The following is a 21,109-nucleotide window of genomic DNA, read 5'->3' as shown; positions in this document are numbered from 1 at the left end:
AAAAAAAATTACAAAAAATGAGAAAAGGAATGAGCCTGGTCTTTTGGGGAGTAAAGTCAAGTGGACTGCACACATTAGTGGTAAGTACTATCACCACCATTATCTCAGTGAGAAATGAAGGCTAGGAGAATTTAATCATCAAGAGTGTGATCACTGGAGTCTGATTAAATCAACTTCAAATCCCAACTCTGCTTTCACTAGCACCTTAACCTTAGGCAAACGATTCAACTACCTCAAACTTCAGTTACTTCAAATGGAAAATGGGAAGACAATTCTACTTCCTAGGACTGTTATACAGAAAAATGAGATAAGGAATATTAATATGCCATTAGCATAGTCCTGTCATATAAAATGTCTGCCACCCTCTAGAATGTCTCTGAAATAATGTTGACTGCTGGTATTAAAATACACACCCAGCTGAAAACTCTTTAATGCAAATGAGATGAAAACATCTAGCCCTGGCATATGGAGAATGGCAAAAATCAGACTGTATCACTCCCTTATTTGGGAATGTTAACCACACCTTTCTTCTTTATTTCCCATAGCCCCACTCTCAATCTGCCATCCATATCCCTCCCCCTCCTCAGAAAACTCACTCTGAATATTCAGTTAATGACCATGGTACTAACACTTTTTAATTAAAGCAACATGTCCTTACAGATACATTCCTCATACTCAAAGCTAACACTGTGCTTGAAACACTATAGAACTTGCCAAAGAATTTGCATGTCAATAACAATAAAACAAATACAGACTACAATGTGAAAATAGAGCTCTGAACAGTAAAACCATGGGATTTGGGGGGAATAGGAGTAGAGTTGCTCTGAGCAATAAAAATTGAGACTGATGAGTCACTTTTCATTCTGATACAGGCTCACTAGTCAAAATACTGTAAGCGAAACCATAGCCACTGTCCATCCTTCTCAGAGATGCTCCTTCCTCACTCAATACTGTCGTCCTTCCTAGAAAGCTTTATTTCCCTTACAATAAGTTGCACTGAATTCCAGGTTACTTATGATCACTTCTTACTAGTCGTCAGTGTTTGCCCTTACAGAATTTCATGTTAGTGCTAAAATTATTTGAGGTCTACTATAAACATTCTATTATATAGGCAAAGTATCTTGGAATTTATAAAGATGAATCAAATGATAGTTTTGTTTTACAGTTAATAAAAGCAGAGTCAGCAAATTATGGCCAGAGAGTGGGTCTGGTCATACCTACTTGTTTATATATGGTTTGTGGCTGTATTTGCACTGTAACAGCAGAGTTGAGCTATTTCTACTGAAACTATCTATGTGTCTTCCAAAGCCGAAGATATTTAATACCTTGACTGTTTACAGAAAAAGTCTGCCAACCCCGAAAATAGAAGGTGCAGGTACAAGAAAAATTCCCAACTTTACTAAATGCCAATTAAAAAGCTATAAATAATTCCAGGAGTTCAGAAGGTGAAGAGGTCACGTTCAACAAGGTCATTAAGAGAAAACTTTTCAAGCAGGTGCCAAGAGAAATAGGACTAGGAGGATTATGTGGAAGGGTTAAAAACTTATGGGCAACAAAAAATGACATCAATACATGAAGGAAAGTAAAAGCAAGATAGAGGATGGAGCTTGCCATTTAATTTACACATAAACTCTCTTAAGATGATTTACAAAGGTCTTTTCATGTTTAGCATTTTTCTAATCTGCACATACATTTTATACAAATCATTTTCCATATGCCCCTAGGATGTCTCTTAATTATATGCTTGCTTTCTAGTTGGTAACCCCACTCTAAATAGACAAGCTCAGAGGTAAAAATATGGTGACAAATAAACATTATAATTAATGGCATTCTCTGAAACTGTACCATAATTTAACCTTCATCTTTTCTGTTATTTGATATTTCACATTTATTCAACACCAAAATAATGAGATATCCTTTTCTTCCAAGACAACGTCACTCGACTATGCAATATATTAATCTGCAAAGACTATTACTGTTTCTCACATCATTTGTATAATGTTCCTTTTCTCCAAAGTTCCATAAGTCATAAAAGCTAGATGTATTACAGGAATTCTAGTCCTAAAGAACAAAAAATTATTTTGCATAAAATCAGAAAGGATATTTTATATTAAGAAGTCTAGGAAAATTATTTCAAAAAGCTTCTGCAAACTAAGTTTCCATCAAAAAAGAATTTATTGCAGAAAGAAAATTTACATTTTCTTATGTGAATATATAAAAATATCTTATGCTCTGTACTAAAATCTGCAGTCAAATTACCTTTTAGCCAGTTGTCCAGATAGCTACATTTTCATATTCCACTTTACATACTTACAACCTAGGAGAACCATAAACTGTAGTTTTCAAAAAAAAGACAACAACGTTTATAGGAGAAAATAACCATCTTTCTGACAAATAAGCAATTCTTGACCTGTGAAAGAATGAGCCATAACATATAAAACATTAAGTAAATTTTTAATTAAAATTTTAAATGAAACTTTTTAAGTGCAAATTAAACAAAGGGAGGAGGAAGAATAAAAGGGAAGGAGGGAGGGAGAGAGGAAAAAACCCCCAAAACCTTCTTAACTGAGACAATTAATGCAAATTCATATAACTGCTGTTCTGATGTGAAGATATGAAGGAAAAAAAATGTCTTAAACTCAAAGACTAAAATGTTTTAACTATTTCAACATAAAATTCTTCCAGAACTCTCATAATATGTACTTAATCCTGGAATAAGCTTCTTACTTCTTATCTTATTAACAATGTATACATTTGAAAATAAATATATACAATGTTTCAAAATAAACCCTTCAAAGCCATATTTAAGCAATGATATCCAGAGAAATGAAATTCAGGCACCACGTAACATTTAGGAAATATGGTATCTTGAAGATTAAGTTTTCTCTTCCTTGTTTGGAACTCGGAAGTCTTCATTATACACAGGTTGCTTCTAAAGTGGTTTTCCTACTGAGACAAGCATCTTGATGGGTCAAATCCAGTTTCATTTTCTCCAGTACTAGAAAAATTAAGAGTAAACAAACAAAATAGTTTACTTTAGTGTTCACAAAGATAAACAATAGAGTCTATAGTTACAAAAAGACTTCCATTAAAATAGAAAGTGAATGAATTACCTTGCTAAATACCATCAAGAGGATTGCGATTAACCACACTATGTGGGATTTTTGAGGTTTGGTTCAAAACCAGCTTATAGGAGAAAATATTTGGGGCAGGGGGTGTTTGCTGACTGTAAGCTCCAGATGGCCCAATTATGACATGGCAAGCAAAAAAAATCTCATTGATCACTAGGAAGGCAAAAATTCCACTGAATTCTGCAGTGGTCAGATGATTAATATATGAGAAGTATGCTTAGTTTTTGGAAAGGCTATGAAAACCTGTAGCTTATTCCACTCATTGCAGAAATGGTCTGGAAATCAAATCAAAGGAAGCAGTACTGAAAGAACAAAAGAGGCCCAATGAAGAATTGTTTTGAGGCCAACACAGTAATCGTGTTCAATATTAAGATAAGTAGAAACAAAAAAACCCAAGATTTTTAGCAACCTCATGGTTACCTCATACAAGGCTTATAATGGTATACAGTCATGCACCACACAATGATATTTTGGTCAATGATGGACTGCATGTATGTATGGCGAAGGTCCCATAACTATTATAACGAAACTGCAAAATTTGTATCGCCTAGTGATGTTATAGCCATCATAACATCATAGGGCAATGCATTACCTTGCTCTATGATGTTATGATGGCTATAACATCACTAGGTGATAGGAATTTTGCAGTTTTGTTATAATAGCTACAGCATTCAGTAAAGTAATGTGCTGTACAGGTTTGTAGCCTAGGAGCCATAGGCTGTATCATATAGCCTAGGTGTGTAGTAGGACATATCGTCTAGGTTTGTGTAAGTACACCCTATGTTGTTCAAACGACGACAAAATTGCCTAATGACCCATTGCTAAGCGATGCATGACTGTATACATGACACTATCCTGTTTTCATTATTATCTCTCAAGTTTAGCATTCAGTAAAATTGAGAGAATGCTACCAATTAATTTTGAAGGCTATTTAATGCAAAAATAACCTGCAACAGTTAACGGTTGGTTTAACACATGAAGATGTTGTCAATTACACACTCTCTCTGCAAGAACTCTGATCATTTCATTTGACTGAATATACACTGAGTCGTCCTCACCTCACGTGTCCTTTTATTCAATAAAATATATGCTGGCATTATCTTGGAGAAATTAAGAACGCACTGTATGTGTGATAGAACTTTGTTTCTATGAACTTAATGTCATTATTACTCTTAGAGAAAAAAAAGTGAAGGGGAAAAAACCTTGCTAACAAGTATATCCATGGGTATGCATGTGTGTATACATGTAAAAATGTGGAAAATGCCAAAATTACTGATTTTAATCAGATACATTTAAAGTGGTAATTCTAGAAAAATATGGCGATTTACTTTTAATGCTAATAAAAGAAATGTAATTTACAATTAAGTGTCTATTTAAATATTTTCATTAAAGGTAATATCAGAGAAAATAAAAATAAATTTATTGAAGAAATGATCCTTGGCACTTATATAAAATCACATTCTTTTATTTATTTGATGCCTACTATGTGCCAGGAACTGGTTCAAGTTCTGTGAGAGATCCCAAAGATATTTAAAACAAAATGCCTGAGGACCTAATTAGTATATACAGAACGAGTCATAACACACACACTTTGACTCTTAAAAGTTGGGCAAATGGGTGGGGAACTCATCCCAAGCAAAGAGCAATCGTGTACTGCTTGGGAAGAAGGGGACGGGAGACTGAGTATGAGGAACTGTCATCAGGGGGTAGATCACCAGAGCTTCAAGGAAGGTTCTTTTTGAAGGCTGCTGGAAGATGATGAAGGCTGAAAAAGTAGCCAAAAGTCAAATTGTGAAGGGCCCACACTGACATGCTAGGAAGTCTAAACATCCTGAAAGCAAATGGGAAGCAATTAAAAACTGCACATGGGTATCAGTATAAGGGGTCTTCAAAAAGTTCTTGGAAAGATTCATGTTATCTCTCTTTAAAAATTTTTTTTCAGTGTACATGTTTATGGGGTACAGTTTGTTTCAATACATGCATATATTGTCTAATGATCTAATCACAATAGTTAGAATATCTATCACCTAAACATTTATAATTTCTTTGTGGTTATAACATCCAAGATTTCATATTATCTTTTAATTCCATTTTTCCATGAACTTTTTGAAGTACTCTCATATGTTTGTATGTGTGAGAAAAACGCTGATACTGAACAGATGGTCTCTAGTGCATTTCCTAAACACCCCAAAGTGTGTGCCTAAGGAAAAAAAAACATTAGTAATAGTATGTAGCAGAGCCCATCCCTAAATATTGAACTCCCTGTACATACAAAGAATTTTTATAAAAGGGTTTGATATAACGCAGAGGAGCTAGAAAACCAGTTACTAGGAAATTAACCTTACTAAAAGCAGTTATGAAGCAAACAGGCGCAAACCTTATCAAGGATTACATTCAAGTGTTTGAAAACCTTCCTAGAGAAGATAAGGAAATTAAATTTGTATGAATAAAAAATTAACTGCAGGGCATTTTAGATGAAAATTATGGGGCATTCTGCTGAGTGCTGCTAGTGCAATAATTAACTAATTTTAAGACCTTGAAACATTTGTCATGCAGCAAGTGCCAGCATTATTTGTTTTTAAAACATTATATGTTTTAATGGGTAGTTGTGCAGCAGTGCTGACTGCAGAGCAACAAGAGAGCACATGTGGGTCAATGAAATCCAAGACTGGTTTTGGCCAATGTGCAAAGTAAATGTTATCCCATATCATATTTATCTTGGAATCAGTGTCCCCAGTGACTCCTTTATATATCATATTCTCTTGGCTGTTCAGGCAGCTGATTTTTTTTTTTCCCCTTTGGTCAGATGAAAGATTAAGGAGAGAAAAGTTAAAAGATCATTTTTAAAATTTACAAGTTAATTTATTTACTAACTAGCATCTACTTCTGCAACCCAGAGTTTGTGCTTGAATCTGGGCTTTGTCACTATTAGTCCCATTTTTCTCAGCTGTCAAACAGGCTTGGTGATACAACTATTTCACAGGTGCGAGAGTTAAATGAGGTGACGAAGAGAATGCACTTTACGTAATTCCTGGCACATTTAAATGTTCAACAGGCTGTTGTTATTACTGTTATTATTGTTTTCTTTGTTGTTGTTATTATTCCTCCCGGGATAATTTATCTAAGTTATGGATAGATCTCAGAAACAATGATAAGAAAAAATTGTTGATGATATGATATGATATGATATATATGATGATGATTCCAATATGATATACTGGAATTATGTTATTTATTTAAGCCATTAGGGGAATGAGCTGGCTCTTGATATATATAATGATGATTTCAATATGACATACTGGAATTATGTTATTTATTTAAGCCATTAGGGGAATGAGCTGGCTCTTTAGAAAATTATTTACCAAATTTAAAAAAAAAATGGTTTTAGAGAAAACAAATTTCTATTTGGACATAGAATTCAATATGTTATATGATGATGATTCCAATATGATATACTGGAATTATGTTATTTATTTAAGCCATTAGGGGAATGAGCTGGCTCTTTAGAAAATTATTTACCAAATTTTAAAAAAAAAATGGTTTTAGAGAAAACAAATTTCTATTTGGACATAGAATTCAATATGTTTTGTTTTGTTCAATAAAATATTTTACATTAATATTATTCATTACTAATGGCAAAATGAAGTTCATATACAGATAGTCTCCAACTTAACAATGGTTCACCATAATTTTTCAACTTTATGATGGGGGAGAAGTGATAGGTATTCAGCAGAAACCATACTTCAAGTACCCACACAACTATTCTGTGCTTCACCATCAGCAGAGTATTTAATAAATTACATGAATTATTCAACATTTTAGTATAAAACAGCCTTCATATTAGATGATTTTGCCTAACTGTAGGCTAGTGTTAGTGTTCTGAGTACACTTAAGGAAGGCTAGGCTAAGCTATAATTTTTGGTAGGTCAGGTGTATTAATTGCATTTTTGACTTAATATTTTTAACTTACAAGAGGTTTATCAGGAGGCAACCCCATCATATGATCAAGAGCATCTGTAATGGAAACTCAGATGTGATTCTCTATCCTCTTCTTTTTAGGTCATTGTTTTGCATTTATGAAGTAGGATGGAAACCTGATGTTCCAAACAGATTTTAGTTATTATACAGAGAGTGATATTGTTTAAAGTGGCAAAATAAGGGGAACTAAGTATAAAGGGAGACTATGTATTAGCCATACTGAACAAGATTAGCTTTTTGGCTTTGTACATGGCTATTAAAGTAGTCAACGTTATATGAGTTTTAACTTTATGAAAAGTATGAGTAAGACACTTAAGTAAAAACGATTTAAAACTAGAGAGCATTCCATGTTCTCCAGTCTGGCTTGCAAGAGGGAACACAAGAGCAGAAAGGTGTTCAATTTGCAAAGAGGAATTCAGTTTTATTGGCAATTTATATAAACAGGGAAGTTACAAAAAAGCACAAACACAGAGTATGAGGCAAAAGTGGACACCAAAGGGGAAAAAAAAAAAACTGGAAAGCTGGTATGAATCAAGTAACATTATAAAAACAAAACACATACACAGAAAGAGCTGTACTTACATTTAACATATGAGTACTAGCAATGCTTTAAACCTGCAATAGTGTAGATCTATTTTGCATCTACACACTCATGCATCTATGTCACAGCTAAAGACTAAATGCCATTTAATATTTGCAGTGGGAAATAATAAATTCATAAACTTGGGTTTTATGAACCTTTTTTATTAAGGTCAATTATATGTTTGTTGAAGATGGTATGTTCTAATTAGAAAATAAAGGTACATTTTATTTTCTACTTATCTGCTCACTTACAATCAGGAACCCAAAATAACACATGTCTAGGTATACAAACTTTAAATAAAATTATAAAAGCAAAAAAGCAAACAAAAAATTCTTGTGTTATGATAATATTCCTTTTCTACAATGGGAATTAGCTATATATAGCCCTTAAACAGAGCTAGCTTCATTAATGTATCACGTAAGACCAAACATCAAATAAAGTGTACAAACAAAAATACAACACGGTGTATTTAAGACTATATAGACTAGGGTCCTCTAAGTGTATCTACATATTTATTATTGTTACAAAGGCTTAAAAACAAAAACAAAACAAAACTTCTCTGGCCCATGAAATAGAGACTTTCAAATAACTTCTTCTGTTTTGAAACAAAACAGAAGGGTTAACACAAGCACAAGTACTGATTTTTTGATTGTCCAGGGTGCTGTGAATATGCACTTAAACCTAATACAAATGTATTTATGCATACTCCAGACACAGACAATGTCTACATTTCACCTAGAGAAATGAAAGTCAACATGGGCTTGAATGGTCTTAGTTTCCCAATTCTGAACACCTAAGCAGTCACTCAGGGCAGATGGTTTGCACTGATGGTCATGATGTACACACAAAAGAAATGAGAATCTTCAATTCTGGGATCACATTAAGCAAGGTAACACACCATGTTATGAGAGACACTAGATATCTGAAACACTTCTGAGGGAGCCACTCTCACATTTATTAGAGGACATATGCCCTTAAGGGGAAATTCAGACAGAATAACTAAACCATTTTTCTCCTTTCCTTGTATTTTGTTTGTTTTGAAATCCCAAGTATATACAGTTGAATCCCCTTAAGTTAAAGACACATGGTCTTTAACTTAATATATGACTACATATTTATGTGCCCTTCTGCCTGGACCTATATTTTTCCTTCTGAACACCACAGGTGCTAAGTAAGAACTCTTGCTAAATGGATGGCAGTGATGTGTTCCTAGTGTCTTGATCTGGAACTTTGGTAAACTTTCTGGATCCAATCTATTCTTACTTTTTTACAGACAGTCTGCAAAAAAAACCATATCTCTAGCTCTAGTTAATCTGCCCGATTCAATTAATTACACTTAATATGTATTAAAGTTAATAAAAACCACACCCCATTCTCCAGACTTTTACTATCTCTCAGTGAAGAGAGACAGACAGGAAAAAGCACAGAAGAAATAGACTGCAGTGTGAGACTACCACTGAAAGGCCTCATTTTAGAGCTGTTAAGTGACCCTAACTATGAGATTTCTACCTTTCCCTTGTAGACAAGACTAAAAAGCCCTTTAAAGATAATTTCAGCAGAAAGAAGAGTTCTGATGATGCAATTTCAAAGACAATGACCCAAATAAAAGTGTTTTTCAGTGGAAAATTTAGACAAGACTAAAAAGCCCTTTAAAGATAATTTCAGCAGAAAGAGGAGTTCTGATGATGCAATTTCAAAGACAATGACCCAAATAAAAGTGTTTTTCAGTGGAAAATTTAATGGGTGGATGTTGCTAGGCAACCAATATTGCAGTGTTTAATCTCTACCTTTCCTAAGGAATTACATGATGGAAGAAAATAAGTCTTTTCAGCATTTCAACATAATAGTTGTATCTGGCAATTTTTAATGCTATTTTAAAATAAAGTATCTTTCATGCTGAAATAACTATAACTTTTGTTAACATTAGTCTATCCCCATTTTTTAATAACTTGATTATACAATCCATAATGATTAATAGGAGTGCACTGAAATTACCAAAAATCAATCAGCAATTTGCATCATTATAATAAATGCTACCAGTGACAAAAAAACAGATTTTGGTCATCAGAATTTCAGTGCACATACAATTTATTTGTATCAGTACTTAGCAATATACATGTAGAAATGTGAGTTTCAAAGGGAAAATAAAACTTCTCCAGAGATTAGTTAAGAAACAGCCATGCTTCTATAATTTTATAATTTGAAAAGAACTTATATGAAGCTAAGACCTTAGTTAGTATGCCAAGTATGTACGCTTCAATGCCTACACAAGTTCGCATGAAATTGAACATCCTTAGATTACTTTTATTTTTATATTGTTTCATTTGCACAATAGTATTGTCACAAATGACATATTTAAATAAATCTAAAAAATATCATTAGCATTTTCAAATTCATCTTAGGATAAAGAAAACGGGATTCTGTTAAAAAAGATTTGAATTTGATAAGCTAGGAAACAATTCTTAATGTGGTTCATCTATAAAATGGAGATAAGGCTAAACCACACCTATACGGTTACAGTAAGAATCAGAAGTACTATACAAGGGTACTTCAAAAAGTTCATGGAAAGATTCATATTATCTTATAATTCTGTTTTTCCATAATCTTTCTGAAATGCCCTCATATAAAGTACTAAGTTCAATTAAACAGCAAAGCTGTTGTTGTCACAGATACTGTGTCTATCATTATAAAATGGAGAGCTGAGATATGAGATTATTTTTCATCTACATAGATATTCACGCTGCATTAAACCTCCACATTTACCAGTCTAGGATGATGATGACAATCCTTAAATTGTTGGAATCACCCAGGCATTTGCTAATTCTTATTTTCATGTTGCTATAACCTTGATTTTCTACTGTATCTTGTTATCAAGAATCTACCCTAGTATAAAAGAATTTATAACAACCAAGGCCAAAGTAATTTGAATTAGCTATTCAGGATTTCTATATCTTATCTACTATTCTACTAAAGAACTGAAAAATAGAAACCTAGGAAACAGACTTAAGGCTTCTTTCCAAGAAATATAATTATGTTAGTTAATGCTTATAAAATGATCTCTCCAATGTCTAATTTAAGAGTATACTCATTTCTATTACCAATTCCTTTCATCATCCATATTCATACTTTCTCTATAAATAGAAGAAAAGGTACATGTTAATAACTGAAAAGAGTTTGTGACACCTTCCACAATTTAACAGTCCTGGCACAGGAGAGTGGCAGGGAGACGTGGGCAGATTTTATTTACTAACCCTTATGGAAGTCAATATTAGCTTTATATAATAAAAAACAATTAATCTTTGTGCATCTCTGACATTAAATTTATGTTGAAAGTGAATGTTAGTTTTTTCCTCAATATCAATCACTTTACAGATGCAGAAACTGAGGCCCAGAGATGTTGGTACATCAAGGTCCCCCAAATAATAGTATGATCCTTTTATCAGGCTCGTTTTCTCCTCCATTTTTAATACAGATAATTAAAAAAAAAATAGTACTTCTATTCTTAGATAAAGCTGGCAAAACAGGCATCTTATGCAAATTAACAAGAGAATTTCAAAACTAGATCACTAAAATAAAGTATACCCCAAGTTCATTTTACAGCATTTGAAGGCTCAGACTTTAAGCTGGAGTATGTTTGGTGAGTGGCAATTAAATTTGCAAAGATGTCACATTTAATTCCTCTCCTCTCTGACTATGCAACCTCTTCTCCCTACAAGAGATAGATTTCCTCTCCCTGTGAATCTGGGCTGTTCTTGAAACTTATGTTAAGAGGCCTGCAGCTTCTGCTTTCATGTGTTCTTGGGGAAGCCACTCACCATACTGCAGAGCAGCGGCGGGGGCTAGAGAGAAGTGGAGAGAGACAGTCCATGTGGAGGAGCACCAAACTGCCAGACCTGTGAGGGAAGCCTTGTCAGACCTTCCAGACAAACCCAACCACCAGCTGAATACACAGCTGAAAGAGTAAACCCAGCTAACATCAAAGGAAACAAAAGAACCACCATAGTTTGGTTATGGATGAATTCTTGACTGACTGAAGAATCATAAGCAATAATACATCATTATTACTTTTTAAGCTACTGAATTTGGAGTTGGTTATGTGGCTACAGAAAACTGAAATGAGGTGTTAGACAGCAGCACTAAGTTCAAATGTGGAGTTTTAGCTCCATTACATACTATAATTGCCCAGGAAAACACAGAAGAAAAACTAAAATCTACAAGTATGTAGTAAGGAAAACCCACGAAGGAAAGAAATTTGCACAGTTGCAGATAGGGATGGAGCAAGATGAAATACAGAATTAAGAGACCTGGTTTCAAAAATACTGGACATGGGAGTCAAAAAATTTGGGTTCAAGACCTGGTTCTTCCCCTTGTTGGTAAGAACCCATTTGGCTATGCTACATGTAGACCCAGATCTACCATTAGCTAGCTGATTGACTTTTACAAGGGACTTACCTACTTCCGCATTTACTCTGGAAGAAGTGATTGGTTAGGATTAATGACTAATGAAGAAGACCTTGAAGTGGCCCTTGTACTAAAAATGTGATCCAGATTGGTGTTCAGGAAACAAAACAAAACACTGAATATTTTTTAAGAGCATACGGCATTGTATTACTAGGTGACTGACAGACAAAACCTGGCTTTCAAGCAGTTTGCATTTTGTGAGTTATAGGGTAATCCAAATATATATAATAGGAAACAATATGTAAGTACAACTCACAATAAAGATATAAAGTACTATGGAAATTCAGAGAAGATAAACTGAAGTGGCATTAAGAACTGCTTTTGGAAGACAGGTTAGATTTTGGCATGCAGAAGTTTACAGATGATGCATTATTAAGAAAACACATATTCTAGGCAAAAGAAATGACAGCAGCAAAGGAGTCACTGAGATGAAAAAGAACAAAATATTCAGAAAGAAAATTTTAGGGAACAGCTTGGAAAATAGCTTAGAACACAACATTCTGGAAGACCTTAAGTTGCCAGAGTCTAGACTTCACTGTTAGGCAATAGGAAAACACTACACATTTAAATTTTAAAAAGACAAGGTAACACATTATTTTGTGAAAATATATCTGATCAGAATATTTATAAGAAAAAGGTAAAAATGCTCAGAAAAAGACTTAAACACAGAGAAGAGTTACAAAGGGTTTTAATTATCCAAGGCATCATAAAGAGAAGAAAAACTGAACAAAAATGGTAGTACAGTAGTCAGAAAATTATAGAAAGGGATAATTAAAGAAATGGATAAAGAAACTGACAAGGCTTGGTGACGTACTGGACACTGGTAAAGGGAGAAGTCAAAGTGGCAGGCTTTGAGTTGGGGTGATAAGAAAAATTAGGTGAATGTGTAAAGTCAAGAAGGAGCTCACAAGGAGAAGAGGGAAAGCAGTCTAATTTTGTTTGCTAACCATTTTAATAATCATCCTCATTATGAAATGCATAATTAAAACAGGTTTTAAATCTAAGGTTTATCTCCATAGGCTAGGGTAGAAAGATCTTCCCCCACTCACAAACTAGTAGATACTGCTTAATAGTAAGTACCTGAGACATTCAGTATGTGATGTGGATTGCTCTTCTTAGCTTCTAAACTCCTTTCCTAGCACTTTTACCATTTACCAAAACCCAACATTTTTACCTTTATTCTTCTAAATATTCTTCACTTGTCAAGGCCTTTGCTAGACCCCAGATCATTCTCAAAGATTTATAATCAGCACACACTACCAAGGACAAAAATACCTCTTGTAGTGGGTTGAATTATGTCCCCACAAAACTCAGCGAAGCTCGAGTTGTGTCCCCCAAGTTTTATGTATTAGGAACTTAGCCCCCAATGTGACTGTACCAAGGGTAGGAAATCCTACTATGGTAACTGTAAGGTGGGGCCTTGAAGAGGTGAATGGGTTGTTAGACAACGCAGTAGTGAATGGATTAAAAACAGTGGCCAGGGGCGTGGTTCTGAGAGCTTTAAAAGAAGAGGAGAGTCTGTCTGTCTGTCTGTCTGTCTCTCTCTCTCTCTATCTGCTTCCACCATCTTGTAGTGTGAGACCCTTCAGTCACTGGTGCCACCACTAGATGGACTTTGGAAGGCAGCTATGCTCACCACTATACCACCAACGCGCTTGACCAGATGGACTTTGGACTTCCTAGCCTCAGAAACTATAAGCAATAAATTTTGTTTTTCTTTATAAATCACCCACCCAGTCTCGGGTATTCTGTTATAGCAACACAAAATGGACTAATACACCTATGTTGGTGCTTCACAACTTAGTCATTACTAAGAAAAGTGGATGTTTTAGAGTTAATAACAAATGGAACATGTTCACTTCAGCTGCTTGGTAAGAAGTCAAAAAAGCATAACAGAAAACCAGAAAAGATGTCAGTTGGCAGGAAAAGAGTATAGCTCTCCAAGGCCCCTCTAGAGTAGTACATGGAGAAGCTGAGATAAACTGTCCGCAGATAACTTACCTGGGCAAACTTGTGAATCTGCTCTACCACTGCGGCAAACAGAGCATGCACACTTTCATCAATGAGACTCTGCATGTAATGCACCGCCTCTTCATCGGACAGGTCCAGACGGAATTTATCTTGAACCTAAAAGAAACAGTCTGTTAGGTTTTTAATGGAAAAAAAAAAAAAAAACATATTTCAAAGAGATAGAATCAAACTGATACAGATAGATTACTATATACAAATAGCCACTTCTATGCTAAATAAATGATCTGTGACAAAGAGGAGTACCAAATGCCATTGAGTGTGGAAGTTTACTGTTTTTGTTATCACCCTATTCTTGCTGGTTGTAAACACTTTTTAAGGAAAAAAAAATAAATGAATGAAGTGGAAAATTAGATTCTATCAGGGCCTCAAAATTTAAAAAGAGAAAAAAAAAATTTTACCTTTATTTTTTTGAATTTCAAATCTAGAACTCCTATATATGACTTAAATTGAGACATATTAACAATTCCCATTCTCTTTATCCCCATTACTCATTGTGAAATGGATGTAGTAAGGTGAGATTATATTAATATTATTCCCCCATCTTCATGGCCTATACAAGAACAGGAATTATGTCAATCACTGGCAAAATAAGAACTAGATTTTTTAAAATATCTCCTTTCCTACAGGAGTTTCTTGTACTCCTGCAAAGGAACACTTCAATGAGTCTATAATTTCTAAAGATAAAAGAACTTTTCTTTTAGTTCATAGTTAAAGTTACAGTTGATTTTCAATTGCACTAGGTACTAAAACTTAATGTGTGTGTATCTATATGTTTACATATAGATAAAAACTGGCAACCTAACAAATAAAAGCCAATGTTACTGAATGACTACTTTGTGTAAAACACAATGAAAAACACTATACATGTAACATTTCATTTGACTCCCAGATGCCCCTGAGGTAGACAATATCTCCATCTATATCATGCAGATATTGAGGCACAGATAATTTATGAAGCCAACCCAGGGATCCTTAACTGATGATAAACGGTTCATGCATTCAGACAATCTCATGCCACTACACATAACCACTACACTCTACTCCTTTCTCCTTTTATAAATGACCCATATATACTTCTGAAAGACAGGCTAGAAGAAAATGGGATTTCCAAGTGGATGGAATGTAGTCCACATTCAGTATGTCCTTTTAAGTACAGGGTTTAGTTACTAGAAAACTGGCAAGAAGGAAGGACAGATAGTGTAATAACCCACAGCCCCTGGTCAGTACTTGTCACTTCATTGGATTGGAGACAATCGATAGCTCTGCAGCCTCAGGATAGGAGAGGTAAAAGAGAGGTATATGTAAAAAGTGAAGGAAAATTTGGTGGAGGGACATCTAAGGGTCTATCTTCAATGAACTCTCTCTCTCATTTCTGGATCCCAGATAATGACAAACATGTTCCTTGAGTTTAATCCTTTGTTTTCCTTGACTTCTACTTAGAGCATGTATGACAATTTCTGAACTATTTTTAAGGACATTAAAAAAAAAAACAACTATGGAGCAGGAGAATTAAAATAAACCTTTAGCCCAATTTATCAAAGCTTAAACACTTGTATAAGTGCCCAAATTACAAAAAGAAGATACATACTTGGCATAACAACATTACTTACCAAATATGAAAATATTTTCTTTTATAACAAAGGTTAACACTATTTACCAATTTATGTTAGGCTACCTGTTACTGCCCTCTAGGTTCTTAAGGTTCTAATAATTTTCTTCAAGCTATACTCTCTCTGTTCTTCAGATTATATAATTTCTACTGATTTATCTTTAAGATCACTGACTCCTAAATACCAAGCCTATGCAATTAATATTTCATTTTAGCTACTGTACTTTCAGCTCTAGAATTTTCATTTTGTTATTTTTTCTTCCTAGTTTTTATTTCTTTGTTGAGATCCCCATCCGTTTAGTCCTTATGCATTTATTTCCCTTAAGCCCTTGAACATATTTATATTATCTGCTTTAAAGTCTTTTTCTGGTGGTTGTGGCATCTGGGTCTTTTCAGAGTATGTTTCTACCAACTGCTTTTTTTCACTGACTTTGTGTCACATTTTTCTGTTTCTTCACATATCTAGTGATTTTTTAATAGATAATAGACATTCTGACTGATGTGCTATAGACACTCTGAATTCTGTTGTGTTCCTGAGAAGATTCATTCTAGCAGGCAGTTAACTTGGCTGAAATGAAATCCAAAATATGTCCTCCCTGTGATGGACAATAGCTGAAAACTCTGCTCAGTTCTTTAAGTTTCTAGCTACTGCTCCCTCCTCAGCTGCGACTGCAGGTTCCAAATTGTTTCACATTTGAGAAAATTTTATATGCAGGAGGGCACAATTCCTCTGTGACTTTTACCTTTCCAGAATTTCTTGCCTAACTTCTCAGCTATCCTATCAGTTCCAAACTCTATCCTCTTACATCTCATCAACATTCCTACATCCCAAACAATCTAGAAAGTACAAGCAAAAGGTCGCAAACTTGCCATTCTTATTCTCTACTGTTCACTTTTCAAAGACAGACACGCTCTGTGTTTATGTCTGGTTTTGGTTACTCCCCAGTGCCTCCAAATAGTATTTTTTATTTTTACCATAATTTAAAGTTGTTATCTGGATCAGTCAGTGTCTTTGAAAAAGAGTACTTTAATGCTTAGTACACTGGGGATATATCAGAAGACGAAGGAAAACAACTTAATATCCATAATGTCTGTTTCTTCATCTTGTAAATAAATGCAATCACCACCCTCAGTTCTAAAGATCCACTTGCAATCTTGCAGTGTACTGAAACCATGAAGAACATATATATGTATGTTTAGTGAAAAAATCAATTTAGAAGAATACATCCATTTAATTATTCAACATGAAATAGTATTATCTTGTTAAATTACTTTGAGCTCATTACCACACTTAAAAGGTTTCTTTTTAATTACTGAATTAAAGAAAAACATGAATAAAAAGCACTGACTGTCATGAGTCTATTAAACTAGTTCTACCTTCTCTTTACTGTTGTTATTTATTTATTTATTTACTTATTTATTTATTTATTTATTTACTTATTTATTTATTTATTTTTCCTGAACAGAGTCATATATATCAAAAAGCTTAGAAGATTTACAACTCCTTGATAGGCAATTTTCTTTGCACACACTATCCCTAGCAGCAAAGTTAATGATTTGCTAGAGAATATATGTTTTTATCTCAAATGTTTTAAGTTTTCTTCATTCATTAATGCATTCTATAGAAGTTGAACAAAACATCTGATTTCCATACCACATGCTTACAAAATATCTTTTTAATTTTTTCAAAAAAAGCCAACTCACACCTTCTCAGTGAGTTACTGCCTGGCCACCAAATCAAAAATTTCCAACACTACTGTCAACCCCTTTCATTCTCCTCTTTTATTTTTTTCCTTCATAACATTGATCACTAATAAGCTATACATTTTACTTACTTTATGTTGTTTCTTGTGTATCTCCCTTACTAAAAAGGTAGCTCCATGAGGACAGGGAATTTTGCTCTATTTATTTCAATAACACAAACAGTGGGACAGTGCTTGACAAACAGCAAACAGCTCAAAAAGTATTGTGGAGTGAATACACAAAGTATAAAAAAAATTCATGTGAAAGATATACTCAAACTGTAGGACAATGATTACCCTTAAGATAGATGGTGAGTGCAATTCAACATTAATTGCATTTTCATTCATTAATAAGAAGATCTAAAGCAAATAGGGCAAAATGTTAACATTTGTTGAATATGTGTTGTGGGTAATGAATATTTGTTATATGAGCATCTGTATTTTTTATATGATTTAAATATTTAATGTAAATATTTATATCAAACACAAACGTATCTATATAACAAACTAATGTGATCTGCTTGCTATCTGTTGGAAATTAGTCTATCCACTATGCTTTCATTATACTAACACAATAACACTTTGTTTTTATCAATATGTAATATTTTTATTAGACTACCTGGAGAGCTTTGTTCTAAATTTAAAGGAATAAAACAATTTTTCAGCAAGTTTCTTATAGAATCAAGCAATGGGTAGCATACTAACTTACTACTATGAGGCATTCAATCGATACTTATGATTGATAATTATGTGTTTAAAATTTTGACCCTGTAAGGGAGAAAAGATTTCTCATCCATCACAAGCATGGTTGAGACTCCTATAAAAAAAAACCAGATTAACAAAGCAAAAGCATACAAATTTATTTTATATAAACTTTAAGCAACATGGGAGCCTTCGGAAACAGAGAAAACTGTATATTTTATGCTAAGTCTGATATAGAAGTGGATACTGGTTGAGCATTCCAGATCTGAAAATCTGACATCAGAAATGCTCCAAAACCCAAAACTTGTTGAGCACCAACATGATGTGCAAAGGAAATGCTCACTGAAACATTCTGAATTTCGCATTTTCAGATTTGAGATGTTCAACAGGTAAGTATTCTGCAAATATTCCAAAAACTGAAAAAGTTCAAAATCTGAAACACTTTTGGTCCCAAGCATTTCAGATAAGGGATACTCAACTCATAGCTATAGAGGGACTTTATTGAACAAAAAAGGGTATGACCTAATGGTAATAAACTGGTGGGAACTGTTTGTTCAGATTCTTCTTAGCATTCTTCTTAGCATCCTCCAGGTGTAGGGGAGGGCCCCTCTGCAATGAGGTTCTTATGACCTACTTTAGAGGAAGTTCAGAGAATTCTTCTGTGGCCCGTTTCAGGGGAGAACACTGGGAGATGGGCAGAGACTTTCCTGCTTCTACTATTTTCTCAAATGTCAAGGTGCCATTTTGGGGATAGCATGTCTTGAACCCTGTCAACTTCACATTTTTGGTCAATCATGTTTTCTAACAAATAAGCAAATTTGATTAACAAAATTGTTAGGGTGAACCCTGTCAACTCCATCTTCACATTTTTGGTCAATCATGTTTTCTAACAAATAAGCAAATTTGATTAACAAAATTGTTAGGCATTCCACATACAATGAAACAGTTTCCAAAAGACTAAAACAAAATTGATACATATTAAAATAAGTTATAGATGCAGGAAAATAACATTGCACTTTTTTTTACAATCACTCAACTTAAATAATCCATGTTTCTTTAAAGATTTGGCCTCAAATGCACTACTCTGTCTAGCTAGTTTCGATTTATGAGGCAAACACAAAAATTTTCCAAGTAGTGATACTTTAAAGTAATGTTAGCAATCATTATTTCATCAAAGTATAAAAATCTTCTACTTCTTGAAAAAACCAACCAACATAAAATCATAAATTTTAGACTATTCCAGCATAACTTTCCAACATTATGATTTTGTGGTCAAGTTTATGTTGCAGTTGGTTACTTCTCATTCTTGATAAAACATCAGAAAGCAAAGAAACCTTTTATGAAATACACTTTTGGGAAAAAATATGGTGTATGCCTTTTTAAAAAAGATTCCTTTAACTGAAACTGGAATAAACAGCTAGGGAGTACTGGCCTAAAAGAGAAATGACTAATGAAAATGCTTTTGTTTTTGTTTTTCTCAGAAAATGAATCACTTCATGTTTTAAAAGATAATGCTATAAAGGTAGCTGGTAGCAAAAAGAATTATAAAGATTTCCTAAAATAGAAAGAGATGGAACAAAAGATCTAATAAGAACAACACAGTTTAACTGGCAGAAGAAATTGTCAGACTCAGTTTGACAAATACTGTTAGAACTTTCATAAATGACTTCTGAACATGAGTGAAGTTAGAAGAGAGTAAACATATGACAGAGATAAAATAAATGGGTTTAAAATAAACAGCAAAACAGACCCTGAATATAGCAGATGCAAAAAAAAAAAAAAACCCCCCAAAAAAACCATTTGAAATCTGGTGCAGCCATCAGTTATAGAAAAAAATTTCATCAACCAATTACATTTCCTGATGGATGAGCTCCAGTCAATAAAAAATGACTAAAGTGACAAAACATAAGACATTCTAAAAACTTGCATGATAAGTGGTCTATTTCCTATTGGGGGAAAAAGAAGTTTTTATTGAAGTAGTGCTGGCTGGATAAAAAAATAAGTGTAATCCTAATAAGAGCACAATTTTCTAAAACGGTTAAGTAATAAAATATTTACATTAAAATTCTTCTCACTGCTTTCTAAAGACTTAAAAAAGACTTCAAAAATTAGAAAAAAGAGATCAGTCTCATTCATGTTCAATCTATAGGGGTATTTAATAATGTCCAGAATCAGTTATGTTAGAATTTAAGTCTTTTTGGTGCTATTTAATATTTTCAACCACCAATACAACTTGCTGAGATTGCTATCACTTTTAGTGATTTTATATTTCTACAAGTTAAAAAGCTACACTTTCTTTCTTTAAAGTTAATATTGATAATCATACGGATAATTATGATCATCTTATATTACCTTTCGACAAATAAAGTGCTTTACATATACCCCACCCCTCCAATGAATAAGAGAATCAGAAATTAGTTCAGATAAAAACTTTCTAATCCACTGCCTTTAGATAATTATGATCATCTTATATTACCTTTCGACAAATAAAGTGCTTTACATATACCCCACTCCTCCAATGAATAAGAGAATCAGAAATTAGTTCAGATAAAAACTTTCTAATCCACTGCCTTTCTTCCCTTGTCTTGCTAGAACTCGAGGTAAGACAGCTGTGAATCACTGTTCATCTACACAATGGCTTTCCCTTGTTGTTCTCTTTGCAGGTCTCTACTCTTCTGACATAGTAAGAAACTCCTGGAACAAAGGGTATGGATGAGAAGAACAAGGAATGTCTGTTTTCTCCTATATGGTATTACATCCTTAGCATGCTTTGACTGGGAGTGCCAGGAATCAGGTATCCTATACAGAATATTAAAGGAAGAGCTAAACTTTTCAGGACTAACAGCAAGTATTGTAGTAGTAAGCTGTCTCT

The 21,109-nt window shown here is 33.7% G+C and overlaps 1 protein-coding gene across 1 annotated transcript in view; it reads right to left on the bottom strand.

Annotated features, from left to right (window-relative positions):
• Window positions 1-2,156: 2,156 nt before the first annotated feature.
• The window catches only part of PIK3C3 (phosphatidylinositol 3-kinase, catalytic subunit type 3), a gene marked incomplete at its 5' end in the record, with an annotated part of 125,367 nt that continues 106,414 nt past the window's right edge, over window positions 2,157-21,109 (bottom strand). The window contains 2 exons of the mRNA XM_008588221.1: window positions 2,157-2,998; window positions 14,155-14,280. Of these exons, the coding sequence (XP_008586443.1) occupies window positions 2,984-2,998; window positions 14,155-14,280 (141 nt within the window). The remainder of the gene's footprint in view (window positions 2,999-14,154; window positions 14,281-21,109) is intronic.

The sequence above is a fragment of the Galeopterus variegatus genome, unplaced genomic scaffold, assembly GCF_000696425.1.
Source record: "Galeopterus variegatus unplaced genomic scaffold, G_variegatus-3.0.2 Scaffold4722, whole genome shotgun sequence".
NCBI classification, from domain to species: Eukaryota; Metazoa; Chordata; class Mammalia; order Dermoptera; family Cynocephalidae; genus Galeopterus; species Galeopterus variegatus.
This window is presented reverse-complemented; position numbering and strand designations above follow the sequence as displayed.